This window comes from Aulonocara sp. 'chitande type north' Nkhata Bay, linkage group LG12, assembly GCF_057382095.1.
Source record: "Aulonocara sp. 'chitande type north' Nkhata Bay isolate Kocher_YH1m ecotype deep benthic linkage group LG12, A_spYH_male_GT1.1, whole genome shotgun sequence".
Lineage (NCBI taxonomy): Eukaryota > Metazoa > Chordata > Actinopteri > Cichliformes > Cichlidae > Aulonocara > Aulonocara sp. 'chitande type north' Nkhata Bay.
Window position 1 is genome coordinate 37,359,166 of NC_141355.1, and position 27,924 is coordinate 37,387,089.

General features: G+C 41.4%; 1 protein-coding gene across 1 annotated transcript; it reads right to left on the bottom strand.

The window, feature by feature from the left end:
- Nucleotides 1-269: 269 nt before the first annotated feature.
- On the bottom strand, nt 270-27,716 carry cds1 (CDP-diacylglycerol synthase (phosphatidate cytidylyltransferase) 1). Its single transcript, XM_086315475.1, has 13 exons — nt 27,399-27,716; nt 16,710-16,867; nt 11,678-11,774; nt 11,455-11,552; nt 9,759-9,898; nt 7,404-7,462; nt 6,531-6,613; nt 6,178-6,265; nt 4,619-4,687; nt 4,027-4,179; nt 3,615-3,734; nt 2,813-2,916; nt 270-1,375 (listed from the first exon to the last, which is right to left on the bottom strand). The coding sequence occupies exons 1-13, from the start codon at nt 27,465-27,467 to the stop codon at nt 1,240-1,242; spliced, it is 1,374 nt and encodes a 457-aa protein (XP_086171601.1). The 5' UTR covers nt 27,468-27,716; the 3' UTR covers nt 270-1,239.
- Nucleotides 27,717-27,924: the final 208 nt, after the last annotated feature.

Genomic DNA, 27,924 nt, shown 5'->3' on the forward strand with positions numbered 1-27,924 from the left:
CAATATAAAGCGCCTTGAGGCGACTGCTGTTGTGATTTGGTGCTATATAATAGGTATAGTAATGACACTATAAAACTATGTTCTGCTGCTCCACATTTGTGACTTTTTAAAAACTTTTCCATTGATCTTTATAATATTTTCTATATTTTCTACTGTATTGCTGTGCTTATAGACAGAGAGGACAGTGCTACTGATCTTTTTATCAGCTCAAAGACAGAAAACCACTGACTACATTTCCCACAAACCACTATTCAACCTATTCCTTTAAATTATCTTTTTTTTTTTTTTACAGTCAAGCAAAGGGTCACCCAAACACCTCTACATTGCTACCTGTTAAAAATCTAATTTCTTCATGCTCATAGCTACAAATGAGTTACATCTCTTTTTTTTTTTTGCATATCACTTCTCATAGCTTAAAAGTCTTTTTCTGCAGCAGGTCACATAAAGTAGTAATATATTATATGCATTGATTGCTAAATAGTTTCAGTAGATTTATGTACAACATTATTCGAGTGCTGAGTGTGCAGCTGATGCTGTTAACATGCCTACAGTCGTTTGACTATTATTGTGCGAGTTATTTTAGATTTAGTCAGAAACCTAAAAGCTGAATGTTGTGGAAGTGGAGACTAAGCATGGCTTCATTTAGCAGTATGTTTGACAACCCTGCTGCATCACTACTTCACCCACACCCAGGTCTGTTTGCTGTAACTCAGGTCCACGTGCTCAACACTTTGGGCCCAGTTTATGCTGGTAAAAGCTTCTTAAATCATTTTTAAAATCTAAATGTAGTGCAATATTTGCCGTCCACAGCGAATCTGCACGTCGACCCTCCACTGAGAAAGCTGCGTGCTTTACAGTCACTGTTGTTGGGCGAGTACATCTTTTTCTTCAGTGTGTGTTTTAAGGATGACGGCGGCCCGTTCACTCGTGAAGCGTGCTGCAGCTGATGCCGGTCCAAGTGAAAAGCAACGCAGCCACCTTTCTTTTCCTTTTTGTTTTTAGTTTCTTTCCTACTAGATTGTTCCTTGTAGTCACCTCAGGTTCAAAGTTGTGATCTTGAGCTGATTGGAAGTTGAACGAAGAGCCGACAGGATGACGATGGATGCTCCAATATATGCCAGAAATCACACACATACCATACGGCTGTTCTGCATGCGTGCCTGCGTGTACATGCTTACGCCAACTTTGAAAACCGTCTCGCACGCTCCCAGGTCATCGCCCTGTGGAGGTGGTGCCGCGTCACTCGGCCTGGACAGCAGCAGGTGGGAGGATGCCCTTGTCTCTCAGGTGGGACTGCAGAGTATGGAAGATGCCAAGCTGCTGCTCAGGCTGGAGCAGCAGCAGTTGCTGCAGCACTTTGCTGGGGTTCGGACCTCTGCAAGAGGAAAGAAATTCAAGCTTCAAGTTTGGCAATTAAAGCAAAATAAAGCACGAGAGCACTCAAACTTTCCTTTCATCAGGGGGAAGGCGAGAACCTCCAGTAACCACTACAGAAAAAAGGAACCAACAAGCTGCAAGTGACGTTTTGAACTACTGACTGAAATTTCACAAAGAGTGAAATACATAGACTGTACGTAAAGATGGATGGATCGGCTTGAGCTGAGCATTTCGGCCGTCGTCATCTTTTCAAACTAGAAGCTCTTGGACACCGTTGGTGGTCATCTGATTGTTGGGGTTTCTCTGTATTATTGTAGAGTCCTTACCTTTCGATATAAAGCACGTTGAGGTGACTGCTATTGTGATTTTGCACCTTATAAATAAAACTGAACTGAAGTTAGCCGAGTTGGATTGACATTTTTGAAGAACAGTTACAGAAGTCAAAGTATTTTTGCTCGATGCCCACGTTAACGTCATTTTGAAACAACATCCACCTGTTTATCCTGATGGCGAGTGAGACTGATGTGAGGTTTTTCAAATAGCTTTCCTTTGACATCTGGAACGTTTTGGATTATTTAAACCAGACCAGCTATATTGTGTCAGTAATTTTACACAATCTGGTAAAATTTGATTCCAGTGTCACCTTTAGTCACATGACCCTCTGACCCTGACAGCATGTAGCCGGCGGTAGGGCTGCTCAATTAATCGAATTTTAATCTCGATTACGATCTGGGCTTTCAACGATCATTAAAAATGACTGAGCCGATTATTAGCCCCTCCCTCGTGCTTTACTCTCGCGCTGCTCCGTGTGGCAAATCGAGCGCACCTCTCTGCGTTTCGAACACGTGTCACAACAATTGAGAGGACCCGAGGGAAGCTCGGAAAGCTAAGCAGAAGTTATTTGGAGAGGAGAGTGACTGCTGTTGGTTGAAAAGAGGTAAAAACCCTTCAGTTGTGTGGAAGTCAGACGCGGAGTCAGACGTGGATCAAGTAGACACAGTGTGTAAACTTTGCTACAGTGTCGTAGCTGCACCACAGAGCAACACTGCAAAGTTCACTAAACATAGATGTTTACATTTTTCATTTATTTCTTATATTGCAAACATTTGCACTGTTATCAGTATTTGCACTATTTTATATTATTTTTTAAAGTCATTATTCAACACATTGTTATTGTTAAATAAATATCGTCAAATAATCAAGATCTCAATTTCAGTGAAAATAATCGTGATTATCATTTTTGCCATAATCGAGCAGCCCTAGTCGGCGGTCGTGGCTCATATACTGTGGCTGAGGGGTTTGTGAACTGCCTTGCCAGTAAAATCAATTAAAATTACACACGATTGAAACACCTCTAAATGTTCAAAAGACGGAACTACCACAGCAGCACAAAGTTCCTCTATGAGAACTCATTAACATTGCCACCGCTTCCTACCTGACAAAGCTGGCAATATAGACGTGTGTGAAGGTGGCCATCAGGTACTGGCAGTCGAAGCGGTCCATGATGCCTCCATGGCCAGGGATGGTATTGGCAAAGTCCTGAAGGAGAAGACACATAGCATGCTATAGCATCAAAGCTGTGCTTTTATCCATAATAAAACTATAGTGTGTGGAAAAGATGCTATTTTTAAAGATCGCTTGTCAAATAGGTGTCACTAGGTGAAGATATGCTACACAGGCCACCAGGAATGCACACAAAAAAGCACAAACCACTGGTGGCTACAGCTTAATCTGACAGTCTGAAGTAATGAATGCATTAGTGACTAAGCAAACAATGCTGAGCTGCCTGCCACTTTAAATACAATCTCAGCGAGTAAACACAGCTGAAGTGGTCCAACCAGTTTCTGCAACATTTCAACCGTCGCTCTCTCTAATACTAATCTGTGACAGTGAGTGTATGAGCTGGAGCTCCAGCTAACTACTACCACTCACTCGGGTCGCAGAAACTAACAACACTTAAATCTCACCTGGAAAACAGATTGAACAAAAAACTGCATCAAACAGAAAGTGTGAAACAAAAGCCCTGGAGTATCCTGGATGAAAGCAGATGAACTACACAGGCCCTCAGAGAGCACATCCGCTCAGCCCTCCTATCAGAATATTTAGAGATGTGTTCCTCCTCTGTCCATGATCCACATTTACATCAAACTCAATAAAATTAGGCCTCTTATCCAATCCCGCTGACAAACAGATAAACAGGAGTGAACGCACGGAGAAGAAACGGAGATGCTCTTTACTTTGATTTTAAAAGCTCGCTTGAAGCCGCTGGCAAAGAAGCCGCCAAACGGTCCGATGAGAGATCCAAAAGACGAGAGGAAGATGCTGTGGATCGCGAAGGGATACAGGTTGACAGTTTTCTGCAAGAGAGGCAAGAAGAGACAAAACAAATATTGAAAAGTTATTTAATCAAAGCCATTTTAATCTGATCTGCAGAGCAAGACTAAAAATCTGGAGCTGGAAATGACCATGAGCATCACTTTTAATGACATCGTGTTAGTTGTCTGCATTGAAGAAATAAACTAAATAATGTAGCATCTGCAAAACATTTCTGATGATTTCAGGCGGAGTACTGCATAGGTCTTTCATTCTAAAATCTCTTAATGTCGTCATGATTATGACTCCTAAAGAAAGACAAGAACAGAGTCTTACCCATGTCAGTGTGTTTTGTAGCACAGTGGGAAGTGTGTACTCCTGCATCACAAAAATGTCAGACGGCTCACATTCGACTGTGAAGCTGTTTGACTCACTGTTGAAGCCCACGGGACACACAAAGCACTGGAACTGAGAGAGGAGGTAGGCCAGCTGAGGGAACGCAAAGGAAACATTAGCTTCTGAAACAACCACCTGTGAGATGCAAACGAATGTGAAGCACAATCGTGATCGAAAAAAATGAGGCTGAAAAATGGCTATTTTGGTCCCGACTGCCATTAAATTGCAAAAAAATCGAAATTCCAACAACATCCAAGCATATTTCACATTTTTTTCCTGTGACTAAGAGTCACGTGACTTTTATAAAAATGTCCTGGCAGTTGTAAGAGTGATAGGAAACTGCCAACAATCACAACCCTAACAGTGAAATACAGATTGGCGACAGCTGCTCCTTATCTACAGTAGCAACGCAGAAGAAAGGCAACATCTATGTTTCCTTTGATTTGTCTGCTTCCATAAACAGCTCTGCATAGCAGGAAATGCTGACCATGTGAGTCAAAGCAAAAATGTAAAAAACAAGAAGCGTACTCACAATGAAGCCAAAGACGACAGTGGCGAAAAACCCTCCGATGAAACCCTCCCAGGTCTTCTTGGGTGAGAGCTGCGGGGCGTGAGAAACACAAACACAAGGCTTCTTTCACATCAACATGACGTGTGGTTTTTACTCAGTCTCACCACAAACTACTCGTGATTTCAAATAAATCTTTTTTTCTGCCCTCAGCTCCGATCTGCTGAGTCTGTACAGCAGCAGCGGCTGTCATCAGATGATGAAGGGTTCAACATCCATTAGATTTACAGTTCAAGACCTGTATCTGACTATTTCAGTGCTTTAACAGTGCATGTTTTTAATGAGTCTGATAGCAATGCTGCCTGGAAGAGCTGCAGTTACAGTGAGGGAAATAAATAAATACTTGACCCCCATCGACTCCCTACCAAGCTGTTACGGCTTGAAAAGTGCTTGCAAAGTACCCCTGCTCAAGAAGGCCCATGTTCAGGCCTGACTCAGGTTTGTTAGCGAACACCTGAATGACTCAGATGAGACCAAACTGAATCATCTGCATTAGTCCTCTCCGCACAGTTCAAGGGAAAACAATGCCGACTACGGCATGTTTCCATGCTTTTTTTCCCCCCCTACCCACAGCACAAGACCGCTGCATCACATTGAGGAAAAAGATGGAAAAATCTTTAACAAGAACCTCCTTCACTCTGGAGTGGCCCAAGAAGCAGCATGTGGAGGCCATGGAGTCGCCCGGTCAGCCTCTGGACCCACAGAGAGCCCAGAAGCTTTGTGTCTCCCAGTGAGAAACTAGAAACCTTAAAGACTCTGAGAGGCTCTGCAGAGAGCAGTGGCTAAAAATCTCTGCTGTGATGTGCACGAACCTGGGGACTGACTACGAGAACTTCTTAACAGCCGTGCTTGCCCACAACAGCTACTCCACCAAGTACTACACCATGTCCTCTGAGAGGCTCAAATCCCTAAAACAAAGTAATTTGTTGGAGAATGCGTTTTTCTTCATTTTCTATCTTAAACTATTAAAGCAAACTTACCACTGAATCATAGTTGGCTCATTTCTTGGTAAGTGGTTAAAATGATGACTTTAACAGACAATCAAATGCTTATTTCTCCCACTGGCTAGTTACTGTTGCTATGAATTACATTTCCTCTGAAACACTGGAGCATCTCTCCTCAGTACTTGGAGAATCCAACCTGACCTTATTATAACTACTTGGATCTCCATGCAGATGCCCTGTGAGGCAAATTTCAACCACCTGTTTTGATACTGAGGCAGACTGTGAAGCAGTCGGCACATGAGTCTGATAAAACATTCATCACCACTGACGCTGAACATTTATTAGTTTTGAGCTCACGCTGTGTTTCACAATGAAAGCAACTCTTTAACAAACTGAAGGGAGACTCTCTTTACGTATGTTTTCCACAACAGCTTCTGCAGGTCTCATCTATAGACTGTATATAAATGAGGGACATAGTCGCCATGAGATCATCCACTGAAAAGAGGTTCAGTTTTCCAATTTCTCATACCTTAAATTTCATCAGCATGAAATAGAAATTCAAAGCCATTTCTAATTTACCTTAATGAGTGGAGTCCTCCCAAAGAAGAACCCAAACAGGTAGGCCATGATGTCATTGCAGATCACTATGGAGATGGGGACGATGAACCTGAAAAACAGGAATTTCAGCAATGATGAGAGGTAAGAATCAGTATCTGACTTGGCTCAAAAATGCTTCTGCCCTCTAATGACTTATTTTTTCCTCTTACTTAAAACTTTATTGGTGTGACTTAATTTTTAAATGCACTGTTGCCTTTTTAAGAAGCCTGCACAAAGCGAACTCCGACAGTGGGCACACAGTTGCGATGAAACATATAAAACAGTGATAGTCAGACACAGGGCAGTTTCCTCTAGTCTTTCTTTGTCCTGCTTACCAGATCATTCCTTCAAACAGGTTCTGAATGACAAGGTGGGACTGAGTTACCACAATCAACAGGGTCACATGGGTCCAAGCAAACTGGAATGGCAAACACAAACACAAACACCACAGTGTCACTGCACTGGAATGTAGCCGTGCCTGCTCAGAAAGTCGGATCATGTCAGAAATAGTGGAAACAAACAGAAGGACAGGCGGACATGCTGGACGGCACTGACAGAGCCACACAGCAGATCAGATGGTGCAGAAATGTGAAAAACATCAAAAGAAAAGCAGGCAGCAGTGAGAGAACTGATTCCTGTGGAGACGCATGCAACTAAATTATTACAATACTAGAAACAAAGACAGCAGCACAATTAAACCATTCTAAAATATTAGTATACAATGAGCAGTTTAGCCTGAAAATAATCATGTTGGATGAAAGAAAGGGTGGCTCTTCCCTTTGTGGCCGCCTTTCCTGAGAAATGTTTGCATTCGTGCTATTTGTAGCAATTTGCATAAATTTGTATGTGAGATAACATTAAAATTGAAATTAAGTTAGTCATTAAAATTTGTTTAGTTGATAAAATGTGGAGCATAAAGGTGGCTACAGACAGAAATAAGCAAAGCAGGTGCACATAAATGAAATACAGCTGGAGCCACTGCAGAAGTCCTGCACTCATCTGGGATCAAACGCTGTGTCGGTGTGGACAGAGAGCTAATGCAGGATAACATTTAATGACAAACACGACCTAAAAAGCCTTCCGCAGGCATGAGATGAGTTTCTAAATTCCTCTGAGTGAGACAGAAGAAGCAGGAAGCCATGAGAGGGGATGGATGAGAAGGTTAGTGGTGCAGCAGAGGAGTAGATGGTTACTTGGCTGATACACACCATATAAAACTGCAGGCGGTAATGTTTCTTCACTAAACTCAGCACAAACATGCAGAAACCTGTGAAAGAGCAGACGACATGCTGTCAGTTTTTACTCCAAGATGAACAACAAGTGTACGCTATAATCAAAAATATCAAGACTCATAACACATGATGTAGTGTTTCAGGGGGATGTGGGAGACACGCTTGTGATTGGACACTTCTCAGTTTTCCTTCACAGAAAGTCTCTGGGCATTTAACCTTCGGTAACTCTGATGTTACACTGATTTGAGCCAAGACTTGGTGCAGCTGAGAGCTTGTGTGTGAGCTATTTAGTCTAGGACAGACCCTCTGCAGAGTTGGTACTGTGGCAGGTTAAGAAGACCATGTGTAGTTCAAAATGTCTCAGATGCCAAATGGTGCTCGTCTTACATTAAACTGCACTTTGTTCTGTAAAGAAGAAGTTAATCTTAATTTCTAAACCTAGCTATTTCTGCACTTCTGCGCTTGCTACTAAGAGACAGATTAAAATAAAATAAAAAACTTTAGTTTTTCCACTGGCCTTAACACTGAAAACAATATGAATGCACGAAGATGTTTGTTTTTATTTAAACACAGCGGCTGTGTGGTGGAGGTGTGGTCTGCAGATGAGGGGTGGTGCAGTGGGCTCGAGGGGCAGTGCCAGGAAGGCTGAAAACTATCTGGTAATGATACTCGGGCTATTTCAGTGACTCCGGTACCGACAGATGGAGACAGCTGGAAAGCTGGCGAGGCGTGTACCAGTTAATACAGAATCATCACAAGCATGCCGAGTGCCTCGGGTCTTTACTGGGGGTTGCAGGCAGCTTTTGCATTTGGTCCATTTTTGGGTCAGTGTTTTTAAACGTTAAAAGTTACACAAGAACAGTAGGAGTGTAAAGATCCAAATCCACAGTTTGTTTCGTTGGGTTAGGTTCCTACCTCAGCTTATTTTGGGGGGTGACAGTGGGGATTCACTTGCCTTTATCCTAAATGGGACAGTTTTTTCTACAAAATAGTTTGTTAGAAAAATGTCACTTTTATTCAGCACAGATAGAAATTGAAATTAGTGGCTACTTAGCAGGAAACTCCAAGAACTCTATTTCACTGTTAAGGAGATCATCTGTAGCCTTAACCCAGTGTGAATCTAACATATCCATTCCAACACAAAATACCTGCAATATTTCCCCAATCAGAGCTCCACTAATAAAAGTAATCAAGTGAAAATCGGGCCCCAGTGAGTAAGGTGGAATCCATCAGAGTGAAATACCAAAAGATGAAAAAGGTTAAACATGCATGGCAGCACTCAGTGAGAACATCTGCCATCCCTCAGTGGGCTCAGCCCTCGGCATATGAATGTTAATTAACATCTCCTGGTAATACTAATCCTGTGCAAAGAGGGCTTTTGCATGACTCTGAAATACTCCTCCAGGCTCATGATTTGAGCTGTGCAGTCACAGGATAAACAAAGTCTCTTTTACTCGATTTTACTGATATCTCCGGTCAAACTCAGCCGTTCTCGGCCAAGCTACAAGACGCCGTGCATTCCTCCCGTCTCACTGAGATTTCCCCTGCCTCTCATCTGAATGGGTCTTTATGCCACGTGGCAACGTGAGCTCTCCTAAATTTACCACTAGACTTTCATTTGTAATTGCCAACACAGGAAACAGGGAGGCAAAAAAAAGACCTGTTGACTTCAGATCACACAGAGGCTGAAGCCTCACCTTCTGTTTAGCAAACAGGGGTCACATTTGTGGCAACTTTTTATTTTACAAATTATAAATGTGACACATTTGCATGGGATTCAGTTCACAGCTGATCTCCACAACTGATGCAAATTTTTAAAGTTCCCCAGCTCATGGCAGCCCAGTACAAACAGGGGAAAAAACCGTAACATATATTGATAAATTAATTTATGTTTAGCAATTTATTAAGATGATTTGAAACTAAGATCACAAGTGGTTTCCAAAAGAAAACTACAATTATACACTTGGCTTTTTTGGTTAGTTGCTGTTTCTCTTTACCCATAATCTATGGGGACAGCATGCTGATAAAAGCCACACCTCAATATTTGTGCTTTTACGGCACATCCGGCAGCAATAAATGTAAATGTAGGCACCAAAGAAAAAGCTGTATCACTGTAAATCAGTTTAGTCTGTTTATACCAAGAAGCTCCCCGAGAGCTTTGTTTCTGCTTTTGTTCAATTTATTTCCCCAGTAATGTTATTTGTAACTGAACTCTACTGAGTAAAAGCTGCGTCTTGTGAAACCTAATCCACCCCCGTAAGGAAAACGTGAGTGAGAGACTAAGGGCCAAAGAGCATGTGTGTTTATGGAGATACAACAGGTGAGACTCACCTGCGAGGTACAACGCGAAGGAGATGAAGCGGTGATATCGAGCCAGGAACTGCAGAGGTTCCTCCCTCTGTACCAGAGCCCCAAAGTAATCTGCAACAGTTTCTCCATAGAAGAAGTAGTTGACACAAATCAGAAAGTACCTGAGGCAGAAAACAAAGGGAATTAGTTTTCCTCTACATTCATGCTTTGATATCCGTTTCCTCAGTATGTTTCAGGGATTGTTGCCCGTGTGGGTCAGAGGGTTTGTGTGTCTACCAGTGTTTCTTGCCCACTGTACATTGACCTGCACTGTTTGGTCGTGCATGGTGTTATGAGGGATGGCTTTGATGAAAGGGGCAAGTTTCAATTAGCTTTCATTTACTTCCAGCATGGCAGTGATCTTTGCTCTCGGCTGCAATGTCGCATCCCGTGGGGGTGTGTGCTGTGTATGCAAAGTAACAACAAAAACACTGCAACAAAAATAGGAGCAAAGTAGTCGTCATGGGGGAAAGGAGGCGTTGCACAGACAGAGAAAGTAACTGCAGAAGAAGCTGGCTTGACTCAGCGTTTTTCTGACAGCACAGCAGAGTTTAATGATGTGTGGATGCCACAAACATTGCTGGCTTAAAATGGGACTTTATTAAATCTCCTTACATACCAGAAAGACAGCTCAGTATGAATATAGAGCTAACATTCAGATGGCCTGGGGGCTTCGGTATTTGAGTTTTGGAATTTATTTATTTTTCTTTTGATAATGTTGAGTGTACTAATAGTCCTTAATCCTCAATACACTACTTGGGGACACAAAAACCTGTTTTTCTACATAGCACTTACTGGTTTTTATTAAAGGAGAAACATCTGGGAGTATTTTGTTTATGTAAAACTGCATAAAAGTGGTGAAAGCATGACGTGAACTGGAAGCCATCAGATCAAGAACAAAAGATTAAAAATACTTCTTACGTGACAATCGGTGAATTTCAAAATCCTGCTGTTATTGTTCTTTTGCTTATTCCCAAAACAAGTCAAAGCACATGTGCTGTCCCCTTCGAGGCTATAAAACAAGCATGTATGTTATCTCTAGATCAATAAAAACTGTTATTAGATGGTTAACAGACTGTAAATAAACAATGTCTTTGACATGTATTTCCCCTGATGGCCTGCAGGGGGCGACTCCTCAAGCTGCAATAGAAGTCTATAGGAACCCTTCAGCTCAACAGTACACTAGTGAATGAATGTGCACTGTCCCAATCTAACTCTCAAACACAAACATGGCGACAGTGTAAACATTTCACTCACAGCTTTACGTGGACGATGTCGCTGTGGCTGTGTGCATGTTACATTTTCAGGGGTTTAGCTGTCAGACTGTACTGAACTTGAGCTGTTATATCCATCCAAAGCTACCAGATAAAAAAAGAGAATCTTACCGAACATATAGTTTGCTGGTCTCATTAGCTGCTGCATTAATTAGTTTATGATAAGCAGGTTAGCTCAGATCTAAACTAATTTTCACAAATAACTACATACAGTTTACCAATCAATGGGCCTTTTAAGGTTTAGTGACGTGTCCACAAACAGAGTCTGGGCAATGCACTGACTACTGGATAAAGACTTCATGCATCCCCTCTTCAAAGAAAACAAGCTATCCATTTAAGAGGAACCCTCTGTTCAAAATACATCAAAGTATCAGCTCTTTTTCTGTGAAACCCATTTTCCTTACCAGCTTAGTGTCCTGAACCATGGCAGGTCATAGGAATGGTAAACTCTGTAGCCAATGGTGATAATTTCTTGGAAACACTTGATTTGGACAGACATGACCTGGGTCAGATGATGGGAGCAAAGCGGAAACATAAGAACAAAGTTCAGCCACGAGCAACAGATTCAAACTATGAGCTTCATTCTGTGTTTTTACAAAAACGGTACAGAACAAAGACGACACTTACCACAAGTATAAGAGCAATAGGTCCCATATATATAATGAGGAAGAAGCCAGAGATCATGGCTAAAGACAGAACGCCTCGTATCCAGTAGTTCTTCCATCTGTGGAGATTAGAAATTAGAACTAAAATTAATAATATATTATACAGAATTAATAATAATATATATAATAAGTCACTAAAGACGTTTTGAGTTCTCATTCAAAATGAATGAAATGCCACTGGTTTGAAAGTCAAAGGAGGAAAAAGATGACAGTCCACAGTTTGCTTCTTAAGAATATCGAGGTGCTGTGCAGGAATTTTCATGATGACTTGTTTGTATATCAGTAAAATTCATAAGGTCGCTACAGGTGAACCATTTATCACTCAGGGTTACCCTCCCGGGCTGCAGTTGGCCGCAGTTATGTCTAACATCATGGCGTCCAAGTTCACTGCCGCCTGCTGCTCTCTTTACCCCATCTGACTGCTGGCGTGCAGGGACCAAGCTTTATGGTCAAAAACAGCCTGAAGCTCACCCTGACACCTCACTGTCATCTACATGCATTTATTGACATTTTAAGTTCATTACGTGCGGTTTACTGGGCTACTGCATACAGCTCCAGGGATTATGACTTTTGCTGTAACATCTGCACTCATGTGGTGAATGAGTTGGCCCAAATAAGGCCTGCTTTTAATAGCGCATAAAGATGTTTAGCATATGTTGTTTGCGAGTAGTAGCTTAGGCTAAGGCTTAGTGGTAATTGGTCTTTAAGGCCTAACGACATATGCTTATGTTCAGCTTTATGTTTTAGCAGCACTACCTGCACTGCAAGCACAGCATGATTGCAATTATGGAAAGAAGCCGGGTCCTTTTTTAAAGCAGTTATCAGGGAGCTGCACAGCAGCCACGCAGGGCAGAGAGCCCGCTGCTCGCCGTGTGAATGGAGCTGAAAAACAGCTGCATCATGAAAAAAAGCTGCTGCTGTTTCCAGTCTGCGCTGTGCTCACACTCCATCCACCATCGCGCTGGCTGCATTTACATCCCTTCCCTCTCTTTTCACCTTCGAGTCCATCCTTCTCTGCCGGGTCATTCTGCTCAGCCCATACGTCTGCTCTCTATTCTGATTCTGATTCACTCTACTGCTCGTTCCCCCTCCCTCCATCTGAGTCTTCTTCTCTGAATATCTCGTCTCCCTTCATTCCTCCTGTCCTTTCCTTCTCTCTCTGGAGCACAGTGGCTCCAACGGTCAGTCTGCAGGGATTAGTCGCTTCTCCCCTCGTGAGCCTTTAAGCCCTGTGACCTGGCCTTCATTGCTCACATCCTCCACTCCTCATCTGTATATAAAGAGCATGTCAGACATGGGATATGTAGCTTTGCCAGCTTCATTAATGTTTTAAAGCAATGAGTTTTGTCATTCAAACATTCAGTGACAACTTGATCCAGACAAACCCAAGACAGTGGCAGTGACTGCCGCAGCGCACACGATAATTAAACCTACAAAATACTTGTTTCACTCACAAACACAGCAACAAGCAGTGTTTGCACCAGCTCTATTAAACTCATTCAAACAATCATTCACTCTGCAGACTCCATGAACGACTGCTTTTAACTGTCATAGTAATGTTTGGAAGAGTCTGCTTGGAAAACACCTGTGTAGTTTTTAAAAAATCACTTATTTGCACATGTTGTATGTGCCAGGTCCACCAGAATGAAACGAATACAGACAGCTGCTCTCCAGGGATGAACTCCACCATCTTGGACTACAGCAGTCCATGTTCTGCCCGGATGCTATGTTCATGTGTGAGCTCTCCTCCTGCTGCAGGTTCTTCTGCTTGCTGTGCATTTCCAGAGAAAACATGGACTACTGAATTATACTGAAGACCACCACAACAGCAACCTGGCCAATGAACGGCAAGCAGCTACTGAACTTTCAAAATAAGAGCGAGAAGAATATTCCATTAGAAAATCAAATGCAGATTTCATTCTTCTCACAAACTCACAAAATGATGAGTCACTAAATATAATTCAGTGGGAAAGTATAATGTGCTCTCCGATTACACAATTTGCATCACCTGCTCCCAGGCACACGAAGCGTAACAGTAGGGTGTGTGGTGCTGCCGCTGAGCCAAGGGAGCTTGTGAAATCAAATATTATGCATCTCTCTGCTGTTTAGGGCCACTAACATGGATGAAGCAACTCCCAAAGATGCACCAAACACAGTCTGAACGTTAAGCTTTAAGTTTAGACCTGCACTGTGTTGTAAGTGTAACACAAACACTGTCAATTCTACTGAAATGTGACCAAATGACCATAAAGCTGACCTGTTTCAGGAGCTGAGGACTCAAACCTGTTCAAAGTGTAAGTGACCTCCTTGTTCAAGGAATTTTCATAGTGCAAGAACTATATATCAGTGGCTCCTTTACTGATTACAGGGGTAAAGTCCAGATTTCAATGTGTTTCCCAGACTTCACCAGGATTTAGTGTCTTACCTCGAAATACACCACATTAGCCCATAAATAAAGAGTATTATCACAAAATATTATTATATATTAAGGTATTTCTCCTGCTTATTTACAGAGGTTTATACTGTATACACGACCTGTATATAAAAATAAAATCACATTTTCTTCTTTACCAAACAGAAAGCAGTGCTCCACCTGCTTCATTGTACCAGAGTGCATGCTACTGACATGAGTACCAACAAAAAAGGTCATGTGGATTTTTTTCCAGGCAAACCTCACCACTAGGTTAGCTTTTAGATCTAAAAGCCATCTCAGTGCTGTGTTTGTTTATTTGCATATATTATAACATAATCACTGTAGGCGTATGCAAACCTTCTGTGCCATCGCTTCTGCCACTCGCTTTGAATAAAAGAGTCCCAACTCATAAATATAATTTATCAGTCGGGATTACATGTCAAATTAAAATTATCAGCAGTCACAAAGTAATTTATTGAACTCTTGGAGCTGAGTTCTTTGAAATAGCTGCAAATTCACTTTCACTGCATTAATAAGAGCATGTTCAAACAGTAAGAATCTATTTCTGCTCAAATTAACCTACATTTATACCAGAAAGGTAAACAATCACCTCACTGAGGTGCTCTCATAACTCAGAGGGAAAACTGCCTCTTACAGCTGAACATTACAGCAGAAGAACATTTAAAATGCACGTCAGGTTTCGTCAGGTCACCTGAGCCGCACTTAGAAATCTTTAAACTGTGTCAACGAACAGCAGAACAGCCAACATGCAAACGATTCACTGCACTTAGAATGAATTTGATCTTTATATTGATCTGTTGATCTGATCTGTTATATTTACACTGTATACACAGGGATATCTATACTTTATACTTAATAATCAAATGACTTAATGATTATTTCAAGTCTTTTTTTTAAGTCAAAACTGAACATAATCTAATGGAGGAAGATGAACACTGTTAGTATATGTGTGTATTTAAGAGCCACCTGAAAATATTCAAAATAATAACTATTCTTGTTTTATATGTCAAATTATCTGGTGTTGTACATTTATAAAATATGAATGGCTTTTTTAAAAGGCAGGGGTACAAGTATTAAAAGTACAATTATTCATTTTTTTCATTTTTCTGCCAGATATGCACTGTATCCAATAGGGGTGGGGGAAAAAATCGATACTGTGTAGTATGGTGATATTTTGTTTGCTAATAATGTATCGATACAGGGACAGCAGAAATCGATATTTTGTTACAAAAAAAAGTTTTTGTGGACTGGAACATGCTCTGACTTCAGAGCATGTTGATCAGCTCCTTTTTCTGAACAAGAATCCTGACACTGTCCAAATGTGTTTAACGTTTTTTTTGGCAGCAATAAACATGACAGTTTACTTATTTTAATTTAAGACATGTTTTATTTTAATTAAGTTTAAAACTTTTTAATTTAATGTAAAATTATATTTTGTTTTAATTTACTTTCAAATTCTTCAGTTGCTGAAGGGGCTGCATAGTTTTCATATTGCATAGTTCAGAATAGCTATAATTGTACCAGATGGTTGCATTCAGTTAAGTTGGACTAGACTGTAATACAAACCGTTCAGTTTGTCAACAATAAAACTGAAATGAGAGAAAGACTGAGTGCGAGACTTTGTTATTAGATAAAATGAATATTGATAAAGTTTACCTTTATGTACAGAATCTGAATATGGCAAAATATTTTAAAAAATTGCAATAATATCGTATCGTGCGTTAAGTATTGTGATAATATCGTATTGTGGGATGTATGGTGATTCCCACCTCTAGTATCCAATGGTGAATATTAAAAAAGGCAAAATACATTCATGTATAAGTAGTCCCTGAGAGCCAAAACCTCAGACTTCAGCTGAGCTAGCCTAGTTTTTATTGCTCTTGCCTCTATATGTTATCACAGAGTGGAAATCCCTAATATGGTCATCTCTGGTTCCAACCCTACGAGCTGCTCTCAGAAGGTGAGCTTAAAGGAAAGCTGAAGGGAGGTTAAACAACCTGAGACAGAGGACAAGTGAGGGGCTTCTTATTTTACAAAAACAACAAAGAAAGAAAAGGATTGTTTTGAACAGTCCAAACATAAGAATATAAAGCTGAACATAAGCATAATAACTGTCTAGTGAACTAGTAACATTTATCCCTACTATTAATAAAAACCCTCACTTGCTTTGAACTTCTTTGTAACTTTGTAACTATTTCTGCCGCTTTTTATGCCAACAATCACCTGCAGCTCTCCAAATATCTTCCCAGAGAGCATCTGCACTGTTATAACTACTTCTGACAGACCATAAACAGACTCCTACAGTTAAACAATAGAACACTATTCATTCATTTTTAATGAATTGCTACCATCTTGGACAAAGCTTGTTGAGCTATGATAGACTCTCATGCGGAGATTCAAACTAGTTTGGCTACGTGTTAATATTATCATACCCCTGTGGTTCTGCATTCCAGCTCAGCTGTGGGATTGTGAGTAATTTATAAGCACGGATATCAAAAAGACACGCTTTGAGCACAAATGTTTTCTGGCATGTGGGTTTCTGCGTTTGAGGACTGTTTACCTGGGCGGCAGCCCCTCCAGAGCTTTGTTGAGGCATTCTGGAGTGTTGTCTGTGTCTGCTGTGGAGAGAGGATAATCTGGAGTGTCTGCTTTGGAGTCGCCATCACATTCTCCCTCTGCGTCACCTGCCAGCCCCAACCTGTCATCGCCATCAGCCTCCTGCCGAGAACACAGAGATATTCAAATACTGACTTCAGACAGAGCAAGTCTGCACCTGACAAACAGGTCTCTGACATCTCATCATGAAAGAGTTACACTGAGAGCTCCTGAAATGGGTAAACAGGTAAACGCTGCAGGAGGCAGGTCTAAACTAAGAACATCAACATGAGGCTGAGCAGACGGCACTTTAATTAGGTCAGTTTAGCCCCTACAGGGGAGGACAGAGACAGAGCAGACTTGGTGTTTGTGTCCTCTGAGGCTGGATCGGTCAAACAGGATTATACATTAATAAAGGACACACATCTCACTAACAATTTATTTGTTACCATAGGTAACTAAGCTTTTACTAACGCATTTCTCTCCCAAGTTTGAGCTACAGTTGTGACACTTCACAGCATGTCACTCAATGTTAGGCTGGTTTTTACGTTTACGACGGCATCAGATTTTCCCCCCGTCTCGTGACTTTGGCTGTGATTACGTGATTGGTCCAGATTAGGATTGTGAAAATGTCACAGAGATTAAGATTATTATACTGTGCAAAATTCTTCAGCCACCACCCACTTCTTTACATTTTCTTTCAAAGGAGTCAGACTTGTATTTTTTCCCACTGCTCTTGTGCAACAGTTTTGCAGGCTTTTCAGAGAGCTTTTAAATTTGTGGCTGCTTTTTCACTCATTTCCAGTCCAGTCCCTGCAGATGAGAATTTTCAAAGACATTTTTTTGTTTTTTTAAGCTGATTGAAGCATTCGAGCATAAGAAAGACATCTGACTCAAGGATGAACCAGTGCTGTCTACAAATAAGAGAAAACTTAAGTCAATAGACAATTTTAAACTGTATCTTTAGGCCTGCTGCAAAAATACATTATTAGTCTTAAACTCAGCACGGTGTGCAGCGGGCCCTTTAAAAACAATTTGATGAAGTTGGACAAATGAGGGGAAAAAGAAGAAGCAGCAGGTCTAGAAAAACCTGCTACATCAGATGAACACCATCTAAAACAAAACAGGAAAAATCTAGCAAAGACCCGACAGATGCATCTCGCCTTTCAGGTGATTCCTCTACTGCTCACTGAAGCCTAATGGTGACTCAAGAATGTTGGACACTACTGTAAACAGTTTCCATTTACTATAACATACAGAAATTTTACAAAAGTAGATTTAACTCCACAAATTCTACATTTCTATGAAGTAATTTGTTTTCCTGTCCTGAATATGACAGATGTTCTAAACCAAGATAATGGGTGAAATTTCCCTTAAAGGTTTGTTTACAATCTCAGGAGCCTTACTGGCTCGGCAGCAGAGAGCTGAAAGTCTACACCTGGTGCTGCGAGGTTAACAGGCTTCTGCCCTGAAGCAAACATCTTTACAGCTGATAATGAATCTTTAATCTGGATTTAAACTCAGTGAGCAGCACCCACAGTCACACAGCTGATGCCTCAACACTGCAGGGACAAAAAATATAACAGACTTCCTGGGAAGCTTTGTTTTGGGAACTTGAGACATCTTTGAGAGTTAGCCCTCATTTACAATTTACTGAGTCAGTAAGAACAAACTGAGAGAACATTATGCATTTCCAGATTTAGCAGGCTTAATGTGGAAAACTCCTCTAAGTGACATCCTAGAAGCCGTTTTGCTCTCGTCAACATCAGTCATGGTCTGTCTTATAACAAAAAGAAGCTATTTTTAAAGTCAGCTCACACATCTATCTGGGGATTAGGATGTCCTATCCACCCGAGCAGCTCGGTGATGTTCTTAGCCATTTTTTGCCTTTCATGGTTGTTTTTATTCAAACGCTGCTAAATATGGTTAGCAGGGCCATGAGGGTTAAACCGGAGGTATTCGTTTGGAAATGAGGTCCCTGATCGTGGCCAGATGTAATTAACTGAGAAAGCACTGAAAGTGGGAGCAGGCTCTGGGTTCACTTTAAGTTGCCGTTCGTGGCAGGAGAGGTGTAATTGTAGAAATCCACTCAGGTTTTAATGAGGAGACTGAAACACTGCCTACCTGGCAGGGCAGCTTGCAAATCTTGACTAAAAAGGGAAATAAAAACATCACTGTTTAAAACCGGATCTCTGGAACATTGGCTTAGCGATGAAGTGACAATAAGACTCATTCAGTTTTCAACCAAGGAGTTATCAGCAGGCTCAAACTACTGAAGCTGACGCACATCAGACTGTCGAATTTAACAATTTCCTGTCACATAGAAGTAACCATCACAAAGCAATAAGAGCAGTTATCATGTTTGATTAGACGCCACCACAGGCGTAGTAAATCTACACAACCCAAATACTGTTAGTTAGACGACTAATAATTACCTAATCACTACCACAATGAGATTAATGCTGTTGTCAAGCTTTTTCCCTTGAATTGTGCTACAACAGGAGTATTTTAATCCCCATTCCTCGTTTGGCATCCCCGCAGCAGAATCACTAACAGAAGAAAACACTGAGCTGCTTTTCCTTTCACTCCACTGCACTCCTGAAGCCTCAGATGACTTTACAATAAAATTAGATTTGGGCAGACACACCATAGACTAGTGCACAGTGTAAAAGATTCGATTTCCCTCCCCCGTGGAAATCTGTTGGAATCAAAGAAACGTCAGAGTGAAGATGGAAACAGTAACAGTAACAGGTCTGATATCAAACTATTTGTTCATTTTTAAATGCAGAAACATGTTTTTGATTGTGATTGTCAAAAAATAAATAAATAAATCATGTTTTCAGTACTCAGAAGACCAAAGAGAATAGAGAATAATCTGAAATCAAATTACAATATAACTTGTTATCTACCTCATAATATTAGGGTTCTAATCATACTACTGTTATCGACCTGATAAATTTCCAGTTTAGTTATAGAGAACCTGTCACGCGTCTCTTCACTGTAGTTTAGTAATGCTTTGTTTCAGACAGCTTTTCCTACCCTTGGCTGTGTATGATGTTGCAGATATGGCCATCTCAGGCAGAGAGCTCTGGCTGTGAGCACAGAAGCCCCTCCCACCTGCCGTTTAAACCTTCCGTTTATGAGAGGCGGCCAATCAGAAGAAAGTTCAATTGAAACAAAGATCCTATTAAAATGGGAATGTGTTAAATAGTTTGTTTCAGAGAGAAGGTGAATTTAGGAGCTGCACCAAGTCCTGGTACAGGACACACAAGGATTATTACAAACTGTGAATCATGCAAAGCCACTCTAGCAGAGTCTAAAGGGGACTTGTAGCAATATAACAGGCAACACGAGACAGGTAGCCAGGTAATGTTTCTCAACTTGAAGGTGAGCAATTGAAAAACAATTGTGCAGTGGGAGTGAAGTATACTGTCGATGACACAAGCGAGTAGTAAATACATTAAGCTGTTCACTACTGCAAAGCAATGCACAGCAAGTCAATCACTTCATATGTAGCCAAGGCTGAAGAATAAAAACATGGGGCTGTTAATGTGGTCACCCATATAACCATATAAATAAGCAGCAAACACTGTTGCTGCTGTTTTTCATTAGAAAAAAATCTTTCATCATTATGATTTACCAATGTTTGCCCAGTGACCATAGACTGGTGGCATGTTCTGCAGCTGAGTCAGCCTGTCGACAGTTGAGAAACCGTTTCCATGGAGCAGCAGGCCTCAGCATTGTTCACGACCACATGCAGAGCTGCAACATTGAGCCCTAATCTAGATGAACGTATTCGAGCTTCTTAATGAAACTGTCAAACACGGTTAATCCTTTGTTTATACAGCAACACGAGCCAACTGCTGTGTAATCACTGCACAGTCAAACCCTTCAATGCTGCAAATATCTGTGATATCAGTCCAAGTTGCGCTAAGGGTCAGCCTAATCCTGATAACAGAGAAAGATGAAACAGGAAAACAACCACAGCAGGTGGTGTATGCAAAACGTCATTGATTCAGGATGCCCATGTTTTTCTAGAGCCACAAGCAGCAGCAGCTCATTGGCCGTCCTTGCAGCTCAGCTCTCCTCCACTGTCATCTTTGTCCTCCTCCTGGATATTAATGCCTCTGCTGCACAAGTGTGAGGAGGGAGGAGGCGATCTAAAAGAGGGACGAGTGACGAGCAGCTCGCGCCACATCTCATACTTTTTCATCTCAAAGCTACTTGAAACAGCTGCGTTGGCTGTTGCTGTTTTTAGCGCAGCCACTAAAGGAGGTGGGAAGAATTTTACATCTGGAGCTAAACTGGTGACAAATTTAATGTAAAAAAACAACGTAAAGTTTATTTGAAAAGCCACAGCTTCAAAAGATGATGTTAGATGAAGAATCACCGTCTACTTAAGAATCCTGATCAAAATATTCAGTGACCCCTCATGACCTTCAGGAAAGAAGCATTACCATCCTGGAAAAGACCGGACAAGATGCTATGTTCATGTCATGTTTCCAGGTTTTTTCATGCTTTAATCTTAGGTCATGCAGTTTAGGTTATTGTTTAGTTTCATCTTTGCCTTTTATTTTTGCACTATTTTGCCAGCCTTAATAAACGGCTGAACAAGTACAAAATAAAACCACAAGATCTCATTCCAACCTTCTTCTCCAACCAATTAGCTGTGAGAAAATTAACTGCCAAACACAAGCAGAAATGAGAAGGAAATCACTGTTTCAGCTTTGGTAAATGAGGATGGGCTTGAAAGTATTTATGGACTAGATTTGCAGATACTGTGGTAAAAAATAAATGACGGCTACGACACCGTGTGTTTCTGCTTATTTATAGAAATAGAAAATAAAAAGAAAACACTGGAAAAGAATCTAACGAAATCTCAGGCTCATCAACTTGCTGCACACTTTGTTTCCCGCTTTCATACTGTGGTACTTTATGAGATGGTAAAAATCTCAAGAGCAATCCTATTACAAAGACCAAAATGTTTTTTTTAAGTTAAGTAAATTAAATGCTCAATATCTAAAAGCATGTATACTGCTCAATAACATGCATCCTGCAGATAAAAAGGAGCTTCCTGGTCTGTGTTTGCTTGATGCATTGATGATTTGAGATATGTAGAAGTATCTGAGAATGTCAAGATAGGATTGACAGTAAAGGCTAACTTTAATCACATAACAAACACACTGTATATACACAATGTTAAGACCCTGACCAGCAGACAGCAGCAGCACGAGGCTTTGGTCAAAGGTAGGAGGCTTCTGCCACTGTGGGCTCGCACAGTTCAGCACGTCCCTCCATTAGTGCTGCAAAGAGTTCTGCTAATCACCACAATTATTGATCTGAAGTAGCGTTTTCCCCCAGCTGCACCTCTGTCAGCAGCGCTGCAGCACGACGCAGTGCGAGCCACATGAAATCAGAGGTGCCTGCGAGCAACTGAAATGCTCAATAGAGAAATCAATACAGCTGGATGGGTGAAAAAAAGAGGCTGCCTGTTACACTGTCACCTTTTCATTTCATCTTTTATTGCAAGGCAAAGATCCTGTAACATTAGAGGAAACCCTAATTAATCCCCCACGAGCAAGCAGGTGGAGACAGCGGGGAGGAAAAATGTCCTTCGAACAGGAAGAGACGTATAATTAAGTTGGACCAGAAATACCAGTCAGGTGAACGTATTATTTTATTTGCATGATTTTAAGGCAGCTACAAGTGCAGAAATGTCACAAAGCCTCAAGACATCAAAGATACAGTTGTGCCAGGTGGCTTCGCCCAACTTTCCCTCTCTCTATGTCGACTAGCCTAATTTTTGTCTCTCATAGAAATGACAAGTAAATTAGTCACCATAGTGAGTATCCTAGTCCTAGATACGTTGTGCTTTTAGGCTACTAGCTTGACTTGTTAGTCCTCTGATGATTTAACTGTACCAGAACCAACCCCAACATCCTGGACGATCCCTGTACTTAGCTTCTGTTAGTTTGTGGGGTTTTTGAGACTTTCAAAATCAGCTATACTTCAGAGGCTAAAATGTTAGCAAATAAATAAACTTTCTGACATCATGTGAGTGATTTAAGATCTCTTCAACTGTAAGCGTGGCACAAACACAGTGAGCACATGCTACACCAGACCGTATGTGTGGTCTGAGGTACGATTTTATGATTCTGATCATCTAACCGCTGCTAGATTCAAAGTCTGCGATCATGCCATGGAGTTATTACGACATTATTGTCATAATAAATAAATAATAATAATAAGTAACAAATAAATAAACACTAAATAAACAAACTTATCTGACAGCTGGAGCAAAAAGTGCCCTGCTGTCCAAAAGCATTTCTAACAAGTGCTGAGAAAAATGAAGCTGTAATCAGCAGAGCGTTAAATGTCCCGGTGCTACCGCCACCGCTGCTGGAGGCTTCGGGGACGGCCAGCAGACAGCCGGCCAAGGTCACCCATCATGTGGAGTCCTGAGCAGCTGCTAACTGTCCTGCACGGCAAACAACGCAGACCACACCGGAACTGAGCACAACTGAGGATGTATGTGTTGCTTACTAACCACTGAAAATAAATATTTGCTTTGGAGAGAACAAAGAGAGGCTGTGGATACATAAACATACTCTATATGGGTGCGTGTGGGATTTGTGGCTTGGCTTCCCCAAACAAACACCTTTTCGCTGACTCCATAAAGCACCGATCATGTGAAGACATTTTGTTTGGGTGTTTCTGCAGGGTGTGTGACAGCAAAGTGATCCTTTAACCTCCAAAACAAGACAGACACACACAGGCCTGACTCATGCCTTTTAAAACCCAGTGGATCTGCACGTCTGTTTCTTATTAGGAACGCCTCACAGTTACCTTACAGAGGCGTTTACATGGTGTAATTTGACTGATGAGGGCTTTATTTGTCACCATCTGCAGATACGTGCCAAGAAAAAGGAGAAAACAGCCAGGAACGGGTGTTTGGTGTGGAGAGGAGCCGATATTCATCTCACCTCTCGTTTACAAAAAACAGTTTGTAAATTTTCAGGTCTAAATTTTAACAAAAATAAATAAATAAAAAAATCAGTATCCTTAAATTTGGTAAACTATTGGTCAAACCATTTAATTACAGTGAAATTAGGGATTGTAAACAAAAGTTACTTCGAGCGCTCGTTTCCAAAAACAGGAAGCGCTGCCTGTGAATCATCAGACATCCCGATCCCACGATCCATCTTCCTTTACACTCAAACTGGAAGATTTTAAGCCACCGGAATTGGACTTCCTAATCAAACATGAGCTGCACTTACGTCGTGGCTGAGCGGCTATTTGCGTAGCAGACACACCACTGCAGATGCTGCATCATCTCGGAAACATCGCACAGTTTATTAAAATGCTGACTTGTCTGCAGATTAATATGAGCACTGAGTTTGTAAAGGTTAAGCTGACATACATACGTAACAACTACAAACTGTTTAACTGAGATGGAGATTCAGTTCGTGGCGGAGGAGGGCAAGTGCATGTGACATTTTCCCCCCACTATTTCGTGAGTCTTTGTTGAGGAACTCCAACTCCACCACACGGTGATGGTAGTTATCGTTTTACGTGAATGCACCAGTTTCCCGCCCGCGTGAGTTTCAGAAGTCTGGATCTCCAGAGCTAAAGAAGGACTGCCCTGCAAAAGCTGCAGGATGAGACACTGGAGTAGAAGTAATGTCCACGTCCAAGCAGGGGGACAAGAACCTTTTTTGAGAAGCTGCTGAATGATTTACGACCACAGCGGCAACACAGTAAGTCAGCACCAGGGCTAGCTGGTTAGCAACTGCTGAAATTTCAAATTCAAAGCAGGGGAAGTCACGAGCTGCAGATGGCATTATTCACATAGTTAAGATGTAAAAGTTTTTAAAATAAATGCTAAACCTAATCTTCAGACAGCTGTAATACCTGCAGGAGCAGACAAAGTGTGTGCGCGTGTGAAAGAATCATAATGTTATAATCTAAAGCCTGAACAGACAGATGTCTTGATTTGTTACACTAAAATTGTGGCACTCAAACTACGAAACGGTGACAATATTAGTACTTATTAGCCTGATCTGGAAGCACTGTGTGAGAGTAACTAGCAACATGCATGACTGACAGGAATTAAAGTAAGGAATAAACAATTTTACTCAGTAAGGAAACAAATCTTAAAATGAAATTAAAACTCAGTTTGTTATGCGAAACATAACAGTTCCTGTGCAGCTTTCTGCTGTGCAGGAACGCCTTATCTTAGAAGATTTCAGGATAATGTAGGTGAACAAAGCTGTGGTGACACGGTCACGGAGAGGATGTCTCTCTGTGTAGACAGGCTTCATTCATTTGATACTCAAACTCTGGCCATCTTGTTTTGGCTGATCTTGTTTGAATTTGCGCTTCTTCTCAACTGACAGTAAAATCAGATCAGCGTGCACTGCTTTAAGCCTGCTACCAACTAACCACCACCAAGGCAGGTGGACGCGAGCACTTTCAGTGCAGTTTAAAACACTAAAGAGACGTGTAGTTACACGTATTCAAATAGGTCACATGACTTTGATTACATTGGTTATTACATTTGAACAGTGTAACTAGTGATCTATAAAACTATTAGATTTCAAAGTAACCTTCACATCACTATCCTTAAGACCAATATTTCCAGCTAACCTTATCTGTGTATCACTATGAATGTATGCCAACCAGTAACTAACCAGACACTGCAGCACACGCGTGCCTTTCTGCTCAGGTAAATCATGTTTTCATTGGGTCTTCTGTGACGCTTTGCCTACGCCTGCTTCTCGTACGTCTCTTGTGTCGACTTCCACGAGACGGCCGATTGCAGCTGCTCCCTAAGAATGCACTTTGAGTGAGGCGAGGTAGAACGAGTAAACACGCTGAGCTAAGCAACAGTAACCAGGACCAAACACATACAGATGTATATAACATATGAGTGACTAATTACTAATGAGTAATTCTTAGGTTTGGGAATCACACCTGTGAGCAACAAACTACACTGAAACAATCGCACCAGTCTCACAAAGGGCTCAGATATTTTTGACAAATCACAAGTGACATACAACAGAAGGAAAACCAGCTGACAAAAAGAAAAAGAAAAGGAGGAACTGATTCTTATTGACCCAAAATAAAGAACACGTTGGGTGTTGAGCAGCAGCACAGAGCAGTATTCAAACAGCCGCAGAGCTCAATAATCAATAATGTTTATTTTAACCTCAGTCTGACCAGAGTCTCAAAATGAAGAGAAAACAGCTCAAGTTTTTGTGCTAAAACAGAATTTCTCATCATTTATTAAACATATAGAGGAAAAAAAGAAAGGGGGGGTTAAGAAAAAAAAACTTAAACTGTTTTGGTCAGTTATCTGGTCATTTTCTCTTTTCACAGGAGTACATGTGTTACGAAAGGCAAAAAATCAAATATAACAAATAACTTCACATTTCAGGCATGCTAAGGTAAAAAGAACCTCAGGAAACACCAAGAAATTCTCCATTCATAATAAACAAAGATAAATATTTAAAAGAGTTGATCCTTGACTAAAATGTGCACACACTGGCACTGATGAAGCATAAACACAGTCCTTGACTGACTCTCTTTTTCTGATATTGGATATCCTGCAAGCTGTGACGGCACGCTTTCTGAAAGAGGCGAGTTGTTGTAAAGCAGACACCTCATTCTGCACTGCTCCTCTGTTTCAGCTGGGATGAAACTCTTCTGCAGCTCCGTTCACATCCTGGACTACCTGTGCAACATGAAAGGGCTGCAGCTACGGTCTCAAGATACAAGCAAGGACAAGGACACTAAAAAAAGTCAGGAGGACTGAGAAGAGAGAGCAATGATCTGCAAAACCACTGCACCTGAAATTGATTCACAACCGCTTGGTCTTCCTAACTGCACTGATATCTCTGAAGTTTGAACGGCTGTGTGTTACAGTGTAAGTGCTGCCTTAATTTTGAGCAGATCAGAATTATTTTTAAAGATTAATTTCACATTGTCCTCAAATTCTAATTCATTCTACTTTAAGGGATTTGGGGCAGAAGCAAACTACTTGGTAGTAAAGCCACAAACCAAGTGAGTGAGGACACCTCAGGTAGGATGATCAATAATGGAGAAATCTATTTTTCTATTACTCTACAGTATAGTTTATATAACAGGATTTTTTTTTTTATCAGTGGAGCCATCACATCACATGATGAATATAAACAAGCTGAACGTCAAATCACTGCAAAACAATCTTTAAAATCACTCGTGTTGAGTAGCAAAGTAAACTGAAGCTTAAAGGCCCTCCGATCTCTGCGTGTTTGTTTACTGTAATGTAATTATCCAAATCCAATTTTCAGCCTGCAGGAGTGACATTGATGAGTCTGTGTCACGGTGACACTGTGAAATTGTCCCGCTGACAGCCACTGAAAAGGACGAGGAGCTCACACCGAAAAGGCAAACGGTGGTTTCAAAGCACGGAGCCGTTTCCGTGACCGTGTCTCGGTTGTTTCGGGATTACCGGACAGCAGCCAAGCGGCTAACTAACTAGCTTATGTAGCTCCCCTGCTAACCTGACAACCCGGCCGGCCCGGCTCAGCCTCCGACAACCTGCCGGACTCGTTTCCAGGGCGAGGTCTCGCACGGATAATGGTGTCTTTTCACGTTCTCAGGTGCACCTTACCTTGTCGCTGATATTATCGGCGCTGTCAGGGTCTGCTCCGCCTCCGCCTCGCTTCCTCAGCTCCGTCATATTTCTCTCGTTTCTCCGCCGGGACGTGAATGTGTCACATAAGCCGACTCCGAGGGGAGGGAGGGAGAGTGGGAGACAATCCGCTCTTCGTGTTCGGGTTTTTTCAGCCGGTCTGATTTCTCGATGCCGGTCGAGAAGGTCAGCTTCCCTGAAAGTCAGCCAGTGCTGCTGCACAGCCCCACAGACACTACCGACTCCACTGCGTGTGTTTGTTTATGACCGCAATCCCTATTCTCCTCCTACCGCCGACAAGCTCACGGAACAAGGACAGACAACTTTCTGTAGGGACTTTCAAAATAAAAGGTCTACTTAAAATGTAATTTTCTTGATTTACGCCTGTTAAGATGTTTGCTTTGGAAATTTAAGCCCTTTAATGGTTTGACGCAGAGTCCTGTTGGTCGGCGTGTGCAGACTTCCTAAAAGACGCTCAAGTTTTGCTCAATAAAGGTTAAAGCAT